The following is a 19,613-nucleotide window of genomic DNA, read 5'->3' on the forward strand; positions in this document are numbered from 1 at the left end:
CCATCAAACGTTTGTGTAAAAAATACTACCGGTTACGTAGTATTAACGTAGTAACGCTGAAAAGATTGTATAGTTTTTGTTTTCACGTATGACGAAACCAGATTGCAGAACAAGAGCAACAAAAGCTCCGTCTATATAGTGTATAGCCCTATCTGTGATTCCCAGTTCTCAAACAATGTGAATGGCAAAAAAATAATTCAGGACATTGAAATCACTTCAAAAAGATTAAATATCGTTGTAAAGCTCCCGCCCCCTGTGAGAAATGGTTGACGCCGTTTGGTTAAGGACCACTGGTCTATAGCATCGCCTAATACCATGATTTAGATCAGTGCTTCTTAAACTTTTTAGTTTTGTTTCCCCTTAGCATCTATCTCCAGATTCCATTCACCCTTGGGTCATGATATGATAAAACTATCTCGTTTATATATAACAAAATATTTTTATTATATATTTTTATTTGAATTGAAATTTATAAAAAACAACTAGTTTTGATCAAAAAATGAAAAACTTAGAATTGCTTTTGTTTTTGGAAATTCTCACCTGTTCACTGAACAGGTTGAGCACCCGGAATATCCGCCCTGCTCGCAAGCTATCATCCATTTCTGATGGTTCACTCTTATTCACCCCTTTTGGTTGGTGCACTCCTGCACAAGTTTTATTCACCCTGGGGTGAACCATTCACCTGTTTAAAAAGCACTGTTTTAGATAATATAATAAACCTTTCTGGGTCTGAGAACACCAGCAAATGTCTACTTGGGTTGAATCGGCTCAACCATGCAGCAGGCTGCGTATTTTGTAAATACAGCAAAGTAGCGTCAGTTTCTGAGTCTCAATTGTGTACTTGGTTTTTCAACGTCGAAGATTTTTACAGCAGCTTGAGAACAAATGATGCTTTTTAAACAATGAAATGCATTTGTGAATAAAATTGACACGGGTAAACTAACGCTGTTTGATTAGCAGTGTAATTATGAAAGGCTATGTGTCATTTTTTGTTCTATTGAGTTTGCAATAAATTATTCATCGACAAAACGGTGCTAGTTGCTTTCTGCGAAAATTTTCATACGTAGCACAGGCGTAAAGACTCAAGCAATCGTATGAACCTTTATAGCCTTTTCTGGAAGTAAATCGCTTTCCTAGATCTCTTGTTAGAGTTTGACTAATCACCTTCACTAGCTAGATCCAAGATAGGTAACATTTAGCACAACTCTCAGTCTACAGTTCAGTCGAAATGTTTAAGTGTTCCGTTTAACCGTACAGTGGCCTATGCTGTTTGTGCGCCTCAAGTACACTTAATTTCAAAAGTCATGACAGTTGAAAAACAAAATTTTTATCTACAGTACGACTGCGCTGGGCTACCAGTTCGCTGTCTGGTGTGTTGGGAACGAATGATTCCACAGTGCGTAGTAGGGTAGAATGAAGTTGTAATGTGATTATGACATGAATTCAACCTTTGTTGACGTAAAATCAAACAAAGGAGCACTTCATGTCTTGAAAAAGGTCAAATAGAAACATAAGAATCCAATCACTTTGCTGTCTATATCGTGTGAACATTTAAATGTTGAAAAGTCAATAATTCTAGCCGAAGGCAGATGACTTTTAACGAAAATCTTTGATCGACTAAGTGCTATCACTTTGCAAAAGAAAAGATAGTTGAGACATTGATACAACGTTTAGTAACGATATAAACCGTCAAAATGAGATAAGGTCATTTTCTGTGGTTTACTTTGTAGTGTGTAGGCTATGCCCAACGGTTACCAATGTTGACATAAGATAGGTACGTCCAGGCCCGCAACCAGCAAATATTTTCGGGGGGGGCATTTAATTTTTATCAAAGAACAAACATTAAAATGATGCATTGTGACATTTTTATGTTAATGTCCACGTCCATTGATAGAGTGTGTGGCACTACCATGCTACGGTTCAGTGGTCATAACTTATGTCAATCACGTTTTTGTTTAGTACAGCATTAAAGGAAACTAGCCTTTGTAACCTTTTCTCATTTAGCTATGACTACCCAAGGAAGAAAATTACGATATCAGTATGTGTTCAGTCAGTAATGTGTTCAGTCAGTTACAAATAAAATACAACATCTGTAGGCTACGAACTACATTGGCACGACTGGAGTCATAAATTAATCAATAACATATGTTTACATCAACATAAACAAACAGATACATATGAATAAACTCAACGCAATAATTACAAATTACAATCCTGAAACATTTTGTTGGCTCAACAAGTTTTTATGTTTGTAGGCCCAAAGAAGTTGAATTTGCAAATGCAAAATGACATTTTAATTTAGAGCATAATGTCTAACTTTCTACTTGATTTGGCAAGTTCGTTTAACACCAATTCCGCGCTTGGAATTTGAGTACGATGGATTTGCATGAGAGCTAGTCCAGAAAGCCTGTCCTGCCCCATAGTGCTTCTAAGGTAACTTTTCAAGCGTCGTAGACAGCTAAATGTTCTTTCTGCAGAAGCAATTGTGACTGGAACTGGAAGTGTAGCCAAAATTATCAAGAGTTTGTAAATGTTTGGAGAAAACTCTTTTTGGGATTCTATTGCTGACACCGCATCAATCGCACTTGCTGGCCTTTCACTTTCAAGAATTCATTTAAAATCAGATTTACATATGCCTAAGCCCAACTGAGTAGCTTATTCACCACGCTATCGCAGCTGCTTTTGATCTCGAATTATTTAGTTGTTTTTAAACGCTTTTTATGGTGATGATGGATGCTGACATTATGTATACGCTAACGAAACAGATAATGAGGATGCCAGCCTAATTTATCAAACAAAATTGTTAGCATAACTTCCAACCAGCGTAGCCTACTTTCGGTTTCGATAGTCTACACTCTACAGTACGTGCACGGACATTTTGCCGAAAGACATTTTGCCGAAAGGACATTTTGCCGAAACTCATTTTGCCGAAAGGACTAATTACCGAATTCTATAATTTCGCCAATTTGTTTAATCGGCATTTAGTCCTTTCGGCAATTAGTCTTTCGGTAAAATGAGTTTCGAAAAAATGTCTATTTGGCAAAATGTCCTTTCGGCAAAATGTCCTTTCGACAAAATGTCCTGGTACCCTACAGTATGGCTGTAGTGTACGTGTACGACGTATAGTAGGGCCTACATTTCATACTGCATAAAACGCTTAAAAATTTTCAAAAAATTTCGGGGGGGGCAAATGCCCCCAATGCCCCCCCCTGGTTGCGGGCTTGGGTACGTCTACTTGGCGTTTAGGCCTGCGTAAACTGACGTTCTGGAAAATGGGATAAAGTTTTATTTATCTTGACGTCATGTATACATGCCAAATAGAACTTTCATAGCAGAATGCATTTTGAATCTGTGGCGGGTTTAAAACGAGGTAGAAGAAATTTGATCATAAGAAAAATCATAGTATTCTCAAGTAAAAAAAACAAACTTTTCAGATCATCAAAAACACAACAAAAACGAAGAAAATTAACAACATGCAATTTCGATTTTCAGATTGGTGAAGATTTTGGTTAAGATGCAGAAGGCAAGGAAACCAATCTTTGTGTCCACTTTCAGGCACGCCGTTAAGTGCCTAACTAGACACAGCCACATGCTCTTAAGAAGTGTCGAACCAGCATTGTTCCAAGTCTTTCAATAATGTTCTGACACTTTAAATACATTGGTCTTGTTTTGAAATAGCAACTTTAACGTAACTTTGAAACAGTAGCACTGGGCCTCTTCGTCAAAGCAGAAGACAGGTTGTGATGACAAGTAAACAAAACAAAATTTGATACAATAGGCTTAACCCAGTCAGCTTTTAATTGATTCTCTTTAGTCGTCTTAACACTTTTGTGGATGACTGTGACTACACTTGCAAGGCATACTTGTCCTGTATATTCATATAACTAAATGCTGAAGCACAAACCTCCTGTCTCGTTAAAATTAGCAGAGTAATTCAAAAACTAGAGTTAGCGGTACTTGAATTTACAATCGTAATTTTGTAGCCTTTTCCAAAATGCCACCAGATTTTTAAGACAGACACAAGCTATGTTGTTCCACCTGAAATTTAAGATTTGACGCTTCTACGATTATTAAAGACCTGAAAACCTCGCTACAGGACTTACAAAAGCCGTAGGCCTAAACTACGAAATGAGGACATTGGAGCTACTAGACTAGACACAATCAAACGCTATTGACTACAATTCTATCCAATCCACTCTGCTACAACTTGGAAAGTATCGGCAGCTGTCGCTTACGTCATCAAGTCTAAATGTAATCGCTTGCTTCATTCAAACAGACGAATGACACATCCAGTAGCCTACTTGCGACAAGAATAGCAACGTCGATAGAAGATTGACTGATGGCAATGCATTGTACAGCAGCAACATCAATTTGAGTTAAGTTAGTTATGTCATCTTAATTTCTCACATCAGGACAATGTTATTAATGCTCTAACTAGTGTTGTTTCAACATTATCATGCTAAAGATGTGGTTGGAATTGACTATGACATTTTTCTGCTTATACTGATTGATATCTTTTGAATGTTGTCAAAAGTTGAACTAACCGATTGATAAGTGACCTGTATTTTTCGTAAAAGAGAATTCTTGTAAATTGAAAATGTCAATAAAAGCTTCTATCCTTTGAAATATCTTTCAACATAGCAGTGATGCAGCATCAGTTTTAAACGGTCCTGCAAACTACAGTATATATTCTGTAGATAATAAAGAGAATACGAAAAAGAATGCCTTCAAGTGTCAGCAGCCTATGAAAACATCCTTATTATCCTCATGGTAGTTTGCTGCAATACGTTGCTTGCTTTCTTCCTATAGTATCCCCAGTAAGCTATCAGAAATTATTTTCTGATATTAACTCGTTCCTTTCTTAGAGTTTAAAGTAGCATTGCCATATATCTAACACAGCAAAATAAGAAGCAATTTTACAATTAAAGTTAATTAAAAGTACAGTAGGCTATTACACTTTGCTACAAGTAGCCTAATAGATAATGCCTTGCAGTAGCGTAGCCAGGAATTTTAAAAGGGGAGAGTTTTGACCACCCAGCGGCGGGGGGTCTGGGGGCCTCCCCCAGAAAATTTTGAAAAATTACTTTAAATTTGGTGCATTCTGAGAGCATTTTCAACAAAAATGTGGGTACGAATATTCCTAATTAATACGAATATTCCTAAGTAAAATGGTGCTGTCCGGTAGCATAGCAAAAAGATAAGATCATGTTTTCTTCGGCATTTTTCGGAAATAAAGCTAAGTCCCTGTGTTTTCTTGTTGCTAATTCCTGGCTGAGATGTTTGAATGTTTGGTATTGGCATAACTCGCTCTTTTAATGCAATTTTGTTTAAAATTAGGCAAATTTTTTTTTAGACTGAAAGCATCATTCTCAATATCGTGACGTCACACGCGTGCCAAAGGGGGGGGTTGTAACCCCCAAAATCCTCCCCCCCCCCTTGGCTACGCCACTGATGCCTTGATATATTACCTTCCAACATAAGGATTTAGGTGGTAGTCTTAATTTGTTTACTGAAAGCAAACGTTAGAGGTAAACAACATGCATTCATATCAACGCCTTATCTTTGTCAAGTACACATGACATTTTAAGAGTTAAACTGACTGGTAAAGCAGCGGTCGAATACCCTTGTGGCAGAATTAGTGGTGCGATACTGACGAGCCCAGCCTCATGGGCGAAACACGGTGTCTATCGCTGTCAATTCTTGCTACAAATCGGCTGCCGAGAAACGTAAAACTACGTACCGGTACATTAACATGAAAACTCGTTTCTGACCATCTATGATGACATTGCATAAGCAACATTTCACATGCAATCCAAAAGCGTAGCTTGGCATCAGACTTGACTGCATGTTGTTGTTGGAGAAGCTTCAAGCACTAATTTCAACTAAACTGCTATTCTACTTTTTCTATTTCAAAGTAATTTAAAATTGATAGACAACACTAAAGCACGTGTGAAAAACTCCTTTCAATCATCGTAAAAACTTAAGTTGAATTTTCTGAAGACATTTCCAGCTTGAAGCATCATAACTAAATCGTTCTCGAATTTCAGTTGACCCGGCAAAAGTATTTAATTACAAACTGAATGGCCTGTCCGAGATTTGTGACCTGGCGGGTAATGGATAACGTATAAAAAAACCATTCATGCGTATCAATATGTCCTTTCCAACAGCCCAATGAGCTTTCTTGTGCACTGTGCACTTGTGCAGGCTATAAGGTTCGCTGAGGATAAATATCGGCTATTGGCCTAAGCATTGTTGGTTTTGTTTGTTTGTTTGTTTGTTTATCTTTATCCTGCATTGCGGGAAAGCGGACTTGAGCGCCATGCATCGGTGTACGCCTTCCGACATACACCTGACCCACGCTGCAGCCGACGGCAATGTCTGATTTTTCCGGTTGTCTACTCTACTTATGACTTTAATTTGGTACTACCCATTACTCGAAATCGATCACTGGGTAGAGGCAATTATCGTAAAGTTTCTTGCCCAGAGAAACAACAGCAAGTGCGGGTGGCTGGAGTCGAACATGCAGGCTCTCGACTGCGAGCCCAACGCGCTAACCACTCGGCCACGGCTATAACTTTAACTTATTGATAGAAAAATAGATTTACAACAGTTTCTTGGGTTATATGAAGCTGTTTCGCTAAACGTTGTCACCGTTTTTTTAGAATAGTTTTATTCTTTACGAGTGGGACCCCATTCTGGAATGGATTTGCCTCATTGCACCGGAGTTAAGCTAAATAGAATTCGAACAGAAGTTGGCTTTCATTATTCCAGTATGCATGAGTGGGGTCTGTCTCCTCTATCAACGTACAAATGCAACACGGAGAAATAAGCAGCTAGACAAGTCACTTTTGAATCCCCATCTACAAAACACCATTGAAGAGAATGCATGGTATAGCACAGGGGTGTCCAAACGTTTCTCCATTCAGGCCAAATTTGATAATGCGGAATTGCCTTGGGGCCAACAACCTCTGATAAACTTGCTTTGCTCGAAAAATAGTGCAGTATATAATAATATTGTGTTATTTAATATTATTTTCATACTACAATGCAATAGCTTATGCAGGTTTAAGTATTTTATAAAATAAGATAGGCTATAAATTATCAGCTTTTTCATTATAAATTGAAACCCTGGGCATAGTGAGTTTACTTACAACTCGCTAGGTCGCTTTGAAACCATGGCCGTCTACAGATGATGAAACATACATATTTTTTTTAAATACAGCTATCTTGATATGAAAGATGAAACTGAAGTTTTGATTTCAATACCCAGGTCAAATTGGCTCGAGGTTAGTGATAGACAAGCTTATAAATAATCATGTAGGCTATGCGATGATTCGCTTAGTTTGATCTCAAGCAGTTTTTGTTAAAGTTCATAACTAAGAACGTTTGCTCGAATTGCTCCCACAAATATGATTACTTGATTAACCTGTTCTAGCAAATATGGCGACGACAACAATTAAAGTTAATTCTGTATTTGCTAGAACAGGCGCCTTGCTGGTTAAAGCGCAGACTTTGTTTGCACATTATTGCTTGTGGAATGGTAAAGTTCAATAATACGCTGTCAACGTGGCCGGTTAGCTCAGTTGGTTAGAGCGTCGTGCTAATAACGCGAATGTCGCGGTTCGATCCCCGTACGGGCCATTCCTGCCTCGATAGCTCAGTTGGGAGAGCGTCAGACTGAAGATCTGAAGGTCCCTGGTTCAATCCCGGGTCGGGGCATTATCATTTTTCTAAAAGTTGGTATGAATTTCACGATGAGTTGCACAAATAGTAAATGTTGAACAGCGACAAAATTGCTCACAAGTTTGAGTGTTCAGTAAAAATCAAGTAAAGGCAACTTTTACAAACCATTTAAAAAATTTACATTGTTTGAAGTGTTTCTTCTTGTGCAAATATCATTGCACACTAATTTCCACCACCATTGGAACTGCAAGGGTGCCTCTGCAAACCTTCAGGACTTGAATCGAGCAGTCATTGGTTTTGTGATCTTACTGGATCAAAACAAATTGTTTACACAGGTGAGTGATATTGGGCGACATTGTCTTTTAGTTAGAAAATATCAAGTGTCAATATCAATATCAATTTTATCAAATGCTTGAAACATCTTAATTGCATTTTTTTTACATCATGTTAATTAAGTTCTTATCAAAGTGGAAGTAAAGCAATGGGTTTAGAGTTAAATTCAAGAAAAGCAGATTGCATGACTGCATCCAAAAAGAAAACTTATTCAAAATGCAACCTTACATTCAGTGGTGTTACAGTAAAACAAGTTGGAAAATTTAAATATCTGGGGTACATTATAACATCTGGTGGCAAAAGTGACATTGATATTGAAAAGAGAATTGCTAGCAGAGGCCACTTTCAGTAAAATGAGCACAGTTTTCAAAAATCGCAACATAAAAATAAAAAAATTAAAGTTTTAAAATCATATGTGGAATCTAGTTAAACCTATGGATGCGGATGTTGTTTCATCAACATGACGTCATGGATGCGGATGTTGTTTCATCAACATGACGTCAAAACAATGCAATGTAGGCTACTCAAGCGGAACAATGGATGGATTCTGCCGAAACCGTACAAATCTTTATTTTCTTATGCGGGTTTCATGTCTTGTTGAGCACAATTGAAAACGTCCTCTGTGAGTCTTCGTAATTCAATTTTGTCTCGGATATTCTGCTCAACTGCTTCAGCTTTATGTTTAATATCAACCTCCTAGTGGTGGGCTAAGCACTGGTAATTGATTCTTGCAATGAAGCAAATGACAACAAATCGAGACAGCAATTGTAGCTCACAGAACTCTATGCAACTCTTCCTCATAAGCAAGAAAAAGATTTGATAGTTTTACGTTATCTGACGTAGCAAGCAACTGCTCACACATTTTGCTCACTACAGTATTTGAAATGGTGTAGGGCAGCGTTTCTCAACCTGGGACTCGCGACCCCCAAGGGGGTCGCGAAGGTCATTTCATGGGGGTCGCAAATAGGACTCATAAAAGATTTTCGAAATCGCTAAAATTTCCGGATAAATGAAGAATCTTTGTATCAATCACTTTTGTATACAGTATGTCGTAGCAAGTGACTAATTGGTTGCACTGCTACGAAAGAGAACGGGTAGCTCGGTTGAAGGCCAATTTAACATCGTTTGTTCAAGTAGAACGATATTTCTGTGAGCTCAGTGAAAGAGATGCCGCATTTGTACGAAATCCGTTCTCTACTGCTTTGGATGTTGCTGATATTCGAGATGAATTACAAGACCAATTTTATGATTTTCAAAGTGATTCTTCCGCATGTGACGTTTTTCATGAATTGCCAATCTCTCAGTTGTGGTGTGCTATGCGTAAATCATAGGCCTACCCACAACTGTCTGAAGAACTATCGCTTAGTTTTGAGCTCAAGCAGTTCTTGCGTTCATAACTAAGAACGTCTGCTCCCACAAATATGTTTAGCCTGTTCTACAGGCCCGTAGCCAGGGAGGGGGTTCTCAGAGTTCCCGGGAACCCCCCCTTGAGCCGAAAAGGTCCACATTTTGGAGAAGAAGTAGTGTACATACGATCACAGGATCAGCTGAAACCTTCGAGATAGTTCTAAATAAGAGGTTTCTGGAAGATAAATGGAAGATTGAAAACATTTTCGTCCCTGACGCGTTAATAACGAAAATGAAATTGATTGATTGTAGGCTACAATAGTAAAGTCACGTAAAAACTCGTATTTTCTCGGTTGCAGAGTTTACGTAATAGTTAATCTTTCTTGCATTCTACTTTCTAGATAATTTTATTGATAAAATCTTATAAATATGAACACAGTTCTCGTGAGAAAAGATAGTTGATGGGAGAACAGGCAACAGAATTGTGGACGTTTATTGGTTTAGTAGATAGTGTGGGAGATACTTTATGCTGAATTTCAGTGAAATTCGCTGAAGCTTACATGTAGCCTATTTGTCCCATGGACCATTTTTTTTTAAGAAAAAAATTCCATAGACCATTGCAATTGATGTCCATTATGTGAACCAATAAAATTCTCTTTGGACCACTAAACATTTCAGGTGGACCACCAGCGGCGTAAATTGTTATATTGCAAATTGGGCAGTAGCTTACATGACCTTAAAAAGGCATCTGCCCCCCCCCCCCCCCGCTTCTGGAGCCCCTGTCGGTTCAGTGCCGGTCTTTGGGGTGTGCAAACCGTGCGATCGCACAGGGCCCGCAAATTAGGGGGCCCGCAATTTACTCAGAAAATGCAGTAATTTTGTCATTTCCAATGGAAAAATTCAACAAGTGAATTCAACAAAGGAATTAGCAACATGAAAGACTCAATGGGTGCAACCTATTTCGTTCCCTGAAAAGATCGAGAAAAAAAAACAACATGGCCGAAGTTGCTGATCGGAGTTGCCGCAAACATTTCAAATTTCTCTCGATCTTTTCAGGGGACGAAATTTGATTTTGTTAACGCCGATTTCAGGGTACGAAATCGGGGTACGAATTTTTCAGGGGACGAAATAGGTTGCATCTAGACTCAACATAGCTTTATTTCCAAAAAACGCCCAAGAATGCATGATCTTATTCTTTTGCTATGCCACCGGACAGCACCATTTTACAGTAGGATAATATTCATACCCAAATTTTGAACATGCTCTCAGAATGCCCCAAATTCAAAGTAATATTTCAAAATTTTCTGGGGGAGGCCCCCCAGACCCCCCGCCGCTGAGTGTCAGGCTTCGCCGCCGAACGTCAAACCACCCCCTCCCCTTTCAAAATAGGCCTCCCCAGCTACGCTATTGAGTTGGATCATTGTCATTGGGGCCCGCAAATCATATTCCGCACAGGGCCCGAAATACCCTAAGACCGGCACTGGTCGGTTCCACTGTAGATGTGCCATTGTTAATGTGAAAATTGTTTGTACCCGTCTATTTATTTATTTCGTTTTTTTATAATTGACAATTTGAAGTTTGTTTTGTTTGTTGGTACATATATAATATATATAGCCTACATATGTACTGCCGCTTCTCATGTATTGATTGCTTGCTTGTAGACACGCCAAGAAGAAAGTGTTTTCAAACGGTTCATATTTTTTGGATTTGGGAACCCACCCTTGAAAATGTCTGGCTACGGGCCTGGTTCTAGCAAATATGGCGACGACATGAATTAAAGTTAATTCGTTTCCTTGTTAATCCATGGGTTAATCCTTTTCGTCTCTATATTTGCTAGAACAGGCGCCTTTGCAAATTAAAGCGCTGACTTTGTTTGCACATTATTGCTTGTGGAATGGTAAAGTTGAATGATACACTTTCAACGTGGCCGGTTAGCTCAGTTGGTTAGAGCGTCGTGCTAATAACGCGAATGTCGCGAGTTCGATCCCCGTACTGGCCAGTCCTGCCTCGATAGCTCAGTTGGGAGAGCGTCAGACTGAAGATCTGAAGGTCCCTGGTTCAATCCCGGGTCGGGGCATTATCATTTTTCTAAAATTCAGCAACATATTTGGCATGAATTTCACGATGAGTTGCACAAATAGTAAATGTTGAACAGCGACAAAATTGCTCACAAGTTTGAGTGTTCAGTAAAAATCAAGTAAAGGCAACTTCTACAAACCATTTAAAAAATTTACATTGTTTGAAGTGTTTCTTCTTGTGCAAATATCATTGCGCACTAATTTCCACCACCATTGGAACTGCAAGGGTGCCTCTGCAAACCTTCAGGACTTGAATCGAGCAGTCATTGGTTTTGTGATCTTACTGGATCAAAACAAATTGTTTACACAGGTGAGTGATATTGGGCGACATTGTCTTTTAGTTAGAAAATATCAAGTGTCAATATCAATATCAATTTTATCAAATGCTTGAAACATCTTAATTGCATTTTTTTAACATCATGTTAATTAAGTTCTTATCAAAGTGGAAGTAAAGCAATGGGTTTAGAGTTAAATTCAAGAAAAGCAGATTGCATGACTGCATCCAAAACGAAAACTTATTCAAAATGCAACCTTACATTCAGTGGTGTTACAGTAAAACAAGTTGGAAAATTTAAATATCTGGGGTACATTATAACATCTGGTGGCAAAAGTGACATTGATATTGAAAAGAGAATTGCTAGCAGAGGCCACTTTCAGTAAAATGAGCACAGTTTTCAAAAATCGCAACATAAAAATAAAAAAATTAAAGTTTTAAAATCATATGTGGAATCTAGTTAAACCTATGGATGCGGATGTTGTTTCATCAACATGACGTCATGGATGCGGATGTTGTTTCATCAACATGACGTCAAAACAATGCAATGTAGGCTACTCAAGCGGAACAATGGATGGATTCTGCCGAAATCGTACAAATCTTTATTTTCTTATGCGGGTTTCATGTCTTGTTGAGCACAATTGGAAACGTCCTGTGTGAGTCTTCGTAATTCAATTATGTCTCGGATATTCTGCTCAACTGCTTCAGCTTTATGTTTAATATCAACCTCCTAGTGGTGGGCTAAGCACTGGTAATTGATTCTTGCAATGAAGCAAATGACAACAAATCGAGACAGCAATTGTAGCTCACAGAACTCTATGCAACTCTTCCTCATAAGCAAGAAAAAGATTTGATAGTTTTACGTTATCTGACGTAGCAAGCAACTGCTCACACATTTTGCTCACTACAGTATTTGAAATGGTGTAGGGCAGCGTTTCTCAACCTGGGACTCGCGACCCCCAAGGGGGTCGCGAAGGTCATTTCATGGGGGTCGCAAATAGGACTCATAAAAGATTTTCGAAATCGCTAAAATTTCCGGATAAATGAAGAATCTTTGTATCAATCACTTTTGTATACAGTATGTCGTAGCAAGTGACTAATTGGTTGCACTGCTACGAAAGAGAACGGGTAGCTCGGTTGAAGGCCAATTTAACATCGTTTGTTCAAGTAGAACGATCCCAGTAAACATTTTTCTTTGGCCCAACGTTGGCTGACGGTTGTTCGGGTTGGCTGAGGGTAGTGTAGTTTTGCCAACTTTGGAAATATTTTGATTGATAATACCTACGAAGAATTATTTAAGTTTGCTTTATTGTATTCCTTTTACAATTGTAATGGGACAATGAAAATGCAAAAAAACTTAGAATTAGAAAGTCGGTCTTGCTAATGTTGGTGTGCAGTTTTACAAAACGTTGGGCCAACGTCATTATTTGCGGATGTACTACGGTAATATCTCAATTTTTTTACATTATTGTTTTATGGAAAAAAAAAAAATTGAAACGTTTTTCTAAATCATGCATCACTATGAGGATCACTAATTCTGAACAAAAACACTAATTCGCAAATCAAGGCTGTAGTTTCATCTCGCAATTTTTGCGTGCTCGGTTCATTTTTGTTTTCGTTTTTTTTATTTTATTTTTGAAACAAAATATGACAACACTGAGCTGAATAATTGTACCACAGTTCCCTTTACCATGTGTTCGTAGGTAAGCACTTTAACCATAGACATCTTATAACAACTAGATTGCGCTTGTCCCATCTCGATTGAGAAAATTAAAAAAAATGTCCGCCATTGTTAGTGTCTCGAGCCAATCAGAAGCTACTTTGTCTGTGACGTGCGATAGTAAAAAACGCGCGAAAACCCCAATGGAGGACATTTGCATTAATTAGCTTCAAAGCTGACGGCGTGACGACATTTGTATTGGCTGACATTTGCAGTTTTGCACATTGCATTAGCTTCATAGCTGGCAGCTTAGTGCAGGAAAACGCAAGTAGCGCACATAATGAAACTCAGGTAAGGTTTGTTTTAGTTGACTCAGATATATTCTTCAGGGTAAACTATTAATACTACAAAAAGTGCTTATATTTGATTTAGATCTTAAGAGCATATATTTTAACAAAAAGTAGTGATATTTGAAGTTCAACAGTTGTCAGCTACATGGCGTGTGTTTGCACTGTGTTTGCTTGCCAGTGCATACAATTATTACACTGGACAACATCAAGTTTTTTCCTCAAATAAAAATATATGACTTAGATCTTTGCTTTCTCAAACTCCGGTTCTGGCAAATTTCTATTGCAGGCTTTGACTATCCTGGAACTTCAAATTTATCTAATTCTAGATTTTCGTCACCAACGACTTTGAAATTTTTCAAAATCAAGGACAAAATTCCCCATTTGGTTATGTATTTCTGTGTTGCAAAATTTTTTGAAAACTACGCACAATTTGTCACAAAAATATCATTAACAGCACAGAATTAGGTCATCAAAAAGTTCACTTATATTATCAAACAATTTTACATTGAGACATGTCAGTTTTACAGCTGTGCATGTTTCACAGTACGATCACAATTTGACAATATGCTAATGACTCCATATTAAAATAAGCTTTGCAGAAAGTAAGATCTTCTGCGGACCGGCTTTTGACAACCACTTCTTTACATCATATTGTGTTTCAGTTTATATCAGAACTTTCTGTAGGTGTTAGTTATATAATTACTAATGCAATGTACCGGTACCAAGTTGTGCAATTTTGTAAAGAGCGGAACATGCCTGTGGAAGTAATATGTTCACTTTGGTCAAACCATAAAAAACATTTGTCAAAATGGCCACCTTGTGCATCGAAATTGCGCTACAAAGGTTTGTTGGAATCAATGGCCACCCTTAAAAGTGATTGAGCAGAATACAGTGTAACTATTCTTTATGAAACAGGTGGGCTACATCTCAATATATTACCGGTACATGTTATATGACTGAAGTTTAATTTTCGAACTCTATGTTCTGATGCTTTTTATAAAATAGCAAATTGTGTTAAAATGCTTGATTTACCATTATTTTGCACATTCTCCAGTGTCCACTGCTCTTCAGTTGAATTATCTGCATTTTTATACCGATTGTCTGGCCTAGTGGTTAGCATGTGCACCCTCTGTTTGTAGGTATCGGGTTCAAGTTCGGACTGAGTCACACCAAGATGATAAATTGGTACTTCATTCTTGCTAGCTGTGTTGTGTTAGAATGAAGTAAGGGTAAGTTTCACACATTGTGCTGCCAGTGACTCGCTACTGATGCAGTAATCTTACTCGAGTAGCTGTGCGGCCCGGATACAAAGCATGCGGCGATGGGCTTTACTGACCACTCACGACACCTGAACTTAGTACTTATAATGAGACTTAGTTTTATCTATGAAAGCTTTAACATATATTTTGATATATATATACATATTAGATGACTTGCGAAGGGCTGAAAGATGGTGTAAAGAATACACATTACGAAGTGATGTTGAATTGTCATCAACAGATGACAATGAATCACAATCTTCATCCAAAGGTGTTTTGCACGAAAAGAGAAAACACAGGTATGTCTATCTAATGTTTGACATAATTGTTAACATGAAACAGCGATTAACTGTTGTAATACTTCCTATAGGGTTTTACGATACGACACAAGTTAGACCATAATCAGATTAGTACACTTAGTACAGATTACGTTGTTGCATTGTTTCATTGCCCTCCTAAAAAACAAAGTGCTTTTCCCCCCACAGTCTGCAGTCCTGAAGAAAACGGCTGACCCGGATAAATCGGATATAAAGAATTATCTGCTTCTGTAAAAATTTCTTCCTTGTTTGTTGATTGTCGCTAGTTTTTCTGTCCTCTTTTCTGAAAACTTTAAAGTGTTTTTGTCCATTTTAAATATATATCCTAATCGTCATGTGTGGCACCTTGAAAAAGATTCTCACCCGGATCTAGTCTCCCCTCCTATTGTCATCTCCCGAGTAACTGACCAAACTTGGTATCGGAGTGGAACCCATGATTGTCCTCACAGCGGTTGTATTGCAAAAGTAAGAACAGTGCTTTTTATTGGAAAGCAAGCTTTAGCCAACCAGACATTGTGGTTAAGGTTATCAATATTGGGTTACAAGCACAAATCTAAGCCCAACTACTAGTAGATATTAAGTATACAGATGCTCACTGTACCAGGATTTACGTTTGCTTACAGAAGGAAAAGTGTTTACTTATCTTCAAACAATTCTGACAGAGCAACGTCAAATGAACGTCACTCTTCCTGCTACAACCATAGCGGAATTAAAAACCGTAAACAGCATGCTGGAGAATGAGGAGACCTATCAGATTGTGGTTAGTGAACACGATATGTTCTTAGTTCTTACTGCGCATTACCTATCTAAAGTTACCCACATTTTTGGTAATACATGAGTTGTATGTGTGGGGAGTTAGTTTTTCTATTTAGCCTAAAATGAGTTTAAACTTGAATGAATAAATTCTAAACCATTTAATGTCTGTCTCAACAGGCTTATTGCACAATTCATCACACATAATCACATGGTACACACCAATATACAAAAAAATTCATGCTATTGTACGCTGGTAGCCTGGTACGCACCGCGACTGTTTGATGGGGCTGTTTTAACAATCTCGGCTTATGCATTTCAACATCCATCTGTTCTATTGCAGTTCAAACACTGTGTCGTATAGGAGGAAGAAGCCTATACGACACGGTTAATCGATTGATGCCTCAGGTGCTGTTAAACGAAGTCGCAAGTTACGTCTCGCGGACAGGGAAGGGGAAAAATAAATTAAGTGGAGAGAAAAAGTTTTCTTTTGATTCCATGCAAAACTTAAAGAACATGGTTAAGGTAAGTAGTTTGTTTAAGTTTTGTATTCACCTTTTGTTGGTATGATATCGTCTCCAGAAAGAATACTTACTGTTCATGATTAATTTTCAATGAAATAACAACCTTGGATATAATTTTTACAGCATCTGAAGTTTACCTTTTTCGTAATCCTTTTTGTCAATTTGCTGTTTACTATCCCTGATTAATGCCTCAGTCTAGATCCAGTTGAAAAACACCTGCTGTTTACTCGTGTGCAATAAAAAAGATGAGATTAGAAAATTGATCTGGCCGATTTCGCAGGGAAGGGTGGCCTTCTCTGCGAAAAGCTCCGGAAGGCCGACCTTCCCGGGTTCGGCGGCTATGTTTATGGTGATGTCCTCGCTTTTATTTTCATTACAGCTCTCCTGATGTTCGTGCCACGCACGTGAAACAGACTGTAGAGCAACGTTCTTAACCTTTTCTGACCCGTTACCCCACTTAAGCATGGTGGGCAATGGGCATTTTAAATCTATTATTTGTCTATTAAATCCCATAACCTTGTCCATTTGCCCTGCAAGCAGTTCAAGGCGTTTATGTCAGAGAAAAAGTCGCACAAATAAGCAACCTTCGACAAGAACACACTGTTCTGCATCTTCTCGTGAAGACTTCCAAACAGCAGCATAAAATTAATTCCATTCGTACCAATTTTATTAGTCTTTGGCAATCAATTGAATAGAATAGCCAAACCCAACAATGATTTAAGTTTGATTAAAAATTGGTAATAATTTGCACTGTCCTGCTCATTGCCCTCTGGAAGACCTCAAACCTCCCCAGATTGAGTAATTACACACAGGTTAAGAGCCGCTGGCCACTGCTGTAGATGATTGTGTCAAAATAAAAATCGATGTAACATTATTTGTTTACAAAACTGCTTTACTTATAGATGTTGTCCAGAGCAATACGAAATCATGCACTCTACAAGAACTCGACCACAAACTGACGTGGGAAGACCGCGATGGGGGCCGGCTTAAACGTCTTGCTAAAAAAGTACTGCGGGTATGTTCATTTGTTCTCTCCGTCACTGACAAATCGTTACTATTCTCTCAATAAGGGCAATAAAAGCATTTTTATTTAGTAAACCAGCGATTAGTTTATTACTGGAGCAGAACTTCAAGAAATGTGCACACATTTTAAGACTTGACTTCGAAGATCTATCAAACGATAACAATAATAATTTGCACTGGTTAGAGAAGGCAAACTACATTAACACGATTAACGAATGTGCATTAATGTTAGAGGTTAATAAAACATAACAGTATACCCATTCCCCACCCCATCGTATAGGCTACGAATTACAGAATTAAAACATACTGAGGAATGTTAGGATGTATTAAAAAAATGCTTGTTATTGTAAAATAACCGGGTGTTGCATACACATATCCATGAGATATGTAGCAATTAGAGTCTGTTCTTTAGCGGTGCTGTAAACACGATCTAATTTGCACTGTACAGTATATTTTCTTTACATATGTTGCATATTGTTTTATAGGTACTTGCGTTTGAGGCCGCCACAGATCACGTTGTTACATCCAGGCGCAGTCTTCTGATGAGGCATGAAGTACCTCAGTCCACTGTGTTTTTAGACTTTTGTACATGTCTTGTCGTAGCTGTGAATTGTGCATGGGTGGTGCATTTTACCATTCGAATAAATGTATTTTTCAACAACTTTAAGTTTGTTTACGTCATTGACTTAAATTTGCTCAGTATAAGAAGATGATCATCGTATTGGCATAAGGATCATCAGGACAGTGTCAACTTTAAATTGCAGGTTAAGTTTAACCAACGTTGCTCAACTACAACGATTAGTGCAAAATATGTATGGCCAACTGCGACGAAAGGTGCAAAGTGCGTTTGGCCAGCGTAGGTACCAACGATGAACTACGTTGGCAGTAGAGTTGGGATTACGTAGGCCCAAAGATTTTAAAATAAGTCGGCTCAACTGCGACGAATGGTGCAAAATACGTTGGGCCATCGTAGGGTACCAACGATTAACTACGTTGGGTGTAGAGTTGGGATAACGTTGGCCCAAATATTTTAAAGAAGTTGTCCCAACTGCGACGAATGGTGCAAAATACGTTGGGCCATCGTAGGGTACCAACGATTAACTACGTTGGGTGCAGAGTTGGGATAACGTTGGCCCAAATATTTTAAAGAAGTTGTCCCAACTGCGACGAATGGTGCAAGATACGTTGGGTCAACTTCGGCCACAACGTAGTGCCAACGGAGGAGCATTATTTTACCAACTGTCACACTACGTTGGGCCGAAGTACGATGTTTGCTGGGATATTTCTGTGAGCTCAGTGAAAGAGATGCCGCATTTGTACGAAATCCGTTCTCTACTGCTCTGGATGTTGCTGATATTCGAGATGAATTACAAGACCAATTTTATGATTTTCAAAGTGATTCTTCTGCATGTGACGTTTTTCATGAATTGCCAATATCTCAAGTTGTGGTGTGCTATGCATAAATCATAGGCCTACCCACAACTGTCTGAAGAACTATCGCTTAGTTTTGAGCTCAAGCAGTTCTTGCGTTCATAACTAAGAACGTCTGCTCCCACAAATATGTTTAGCCTGTTCTACAGGCCCGTAGCCAGGGAGGGGGTTCTCAGAGTTCCCGGGAACCCCCCCTTGAGCCGAAAAGGTCCACATTTTGGAGAAGAAGTAGTGTACATACGATCACAGGATCAGCTGAAACCTTCGAGATAGTTCTAAATAAGAGGTTTCTGGAAGATAAATGGAAGATTGAAAACATTTTCGTCCCTGACGCGTTAATAACGAAAATGAAAATGATTGATTGTAGGCTACAATAGTAAAGTCACGTAAAAACTCGTATTTTCTCGGTTGCAGAGTTTACGTAATAGTTAATCTATCTTGCATTCTACTTTCTGGATAATTTTATTGATAAAATCTTATAAATATGAACACAGTTCTCGTGAGAAAAGATAGTTGATGGGAGAACAGGCAACGGAATTGTGGACGTTTATTGGTTTAGTAGATAGTGTGGGAGATACTTT

At 38.4% G+C, this 19,613-nt stretch overlaps 1 protein-coding gene, 1 long non-coding RNA gene and 3 other non-coding genes across 8 annotated transcripts in view; 4 read left to right on the forward strand and 1 right to left on the reverse strand.

The window, feature by feature from the left end:
- The window catches only part of LOC145780683 (integrin alpha-6-like), a 35,865-nt gene extending 35,265 nt beyond the window's left edge, over window positions 1-600 (reverse strand). The window contains exon 1 of the mRNA XM_082592304.1: window positions 541-600. Within this exon, the coding sequence (XP_082448430.1) occupies window positions 541-600 (60 nt within the window). The remainder of the gene's footprint in view (window positions 1-540) is intronic.
- Window positions 601-7,646: 7,046 nt separating this feature from the next.
- Window positions 7,647-7,719, forward strand: Trnaf-gaa (transfer RNA phenylalanine (anticodon GAA)). Its single transcript has one exon. It is a non-coding gene; the product is annotated as a tRNA-Phe (tRNA).
- A 3,569-nt stretch (window positions 7,720-11,288) lies between these two features.
- Trnai-aau (transfer RNA isoleucine (anticodon AAU)) lies at window positions 11,289-11,362 on the forward strand. The gene has a single exon. It is a non-coding gene; the product is annotated as a tRNA-Ile (tRNA).
- A 5-nt stretch (window positions 11,363-11,367) lies between these two features.
- Trnaf-gaa (transfer RNA phenylalanine (anticodon GAA)) lies at window positions 11,368-11,440 on the forward strand. Its single transcript has one exon. It is a non-coding gene; the product is annotated as a tRNA-Phe (tRNA).
- A 2,199-nt stretch (window positions 11,441-13,639) lies between these two features.
- On the forward strand, window positions 13,640-18,217 carry LOC145781190 (uncharacterized). 4 transcript variants are annotated; one of them, XR_014290708.1, is made up of 7 exons: window positions 13,640-13,726; window positions 14,388-14,640; window positions 15,154-15,283; window positions 15,925-16,061; window positions 16,398-16,579; window positions 17,481-17,593; window positions 18,087-18,217. It is a non-coding gene; the product is annotated as an uncharacterized LOC145781190 (long non-coding RNA). The 4 variants fall into 4 exon arrangements; XR_014290709.1 differs by lacking the exon at window positions 13,640-13,726 and adding an exon at window positions 14,865-14,954 and having other exon boundaries at window positions 13,830-14,640; XR_014290710.1 differs by lacking the exon at window positions 13,640-13,726 and adding an exon at window positions 14,865-14,948 and having other exon boundaries at window positions 13,830-14,640.
- The last annotated feature ends 1,396 nt before the right edge of the window (window positions 18,218-19,613 follow it).

This window comes from Aplidium turbinatum, chromosome 12, assembly GCF_918807975.1.
Source record: "Aplidium turbinatum chromosome 12, kaAplTurb1.1, whole genome shotgun sequence".
NCBI classification, from domain to species: Eukaryota; Metazoa; Chordata; class Ascidiacea; order Aplousobranchia; family Polyclinidae; genus Aplidium; species Aplidium turbinatum.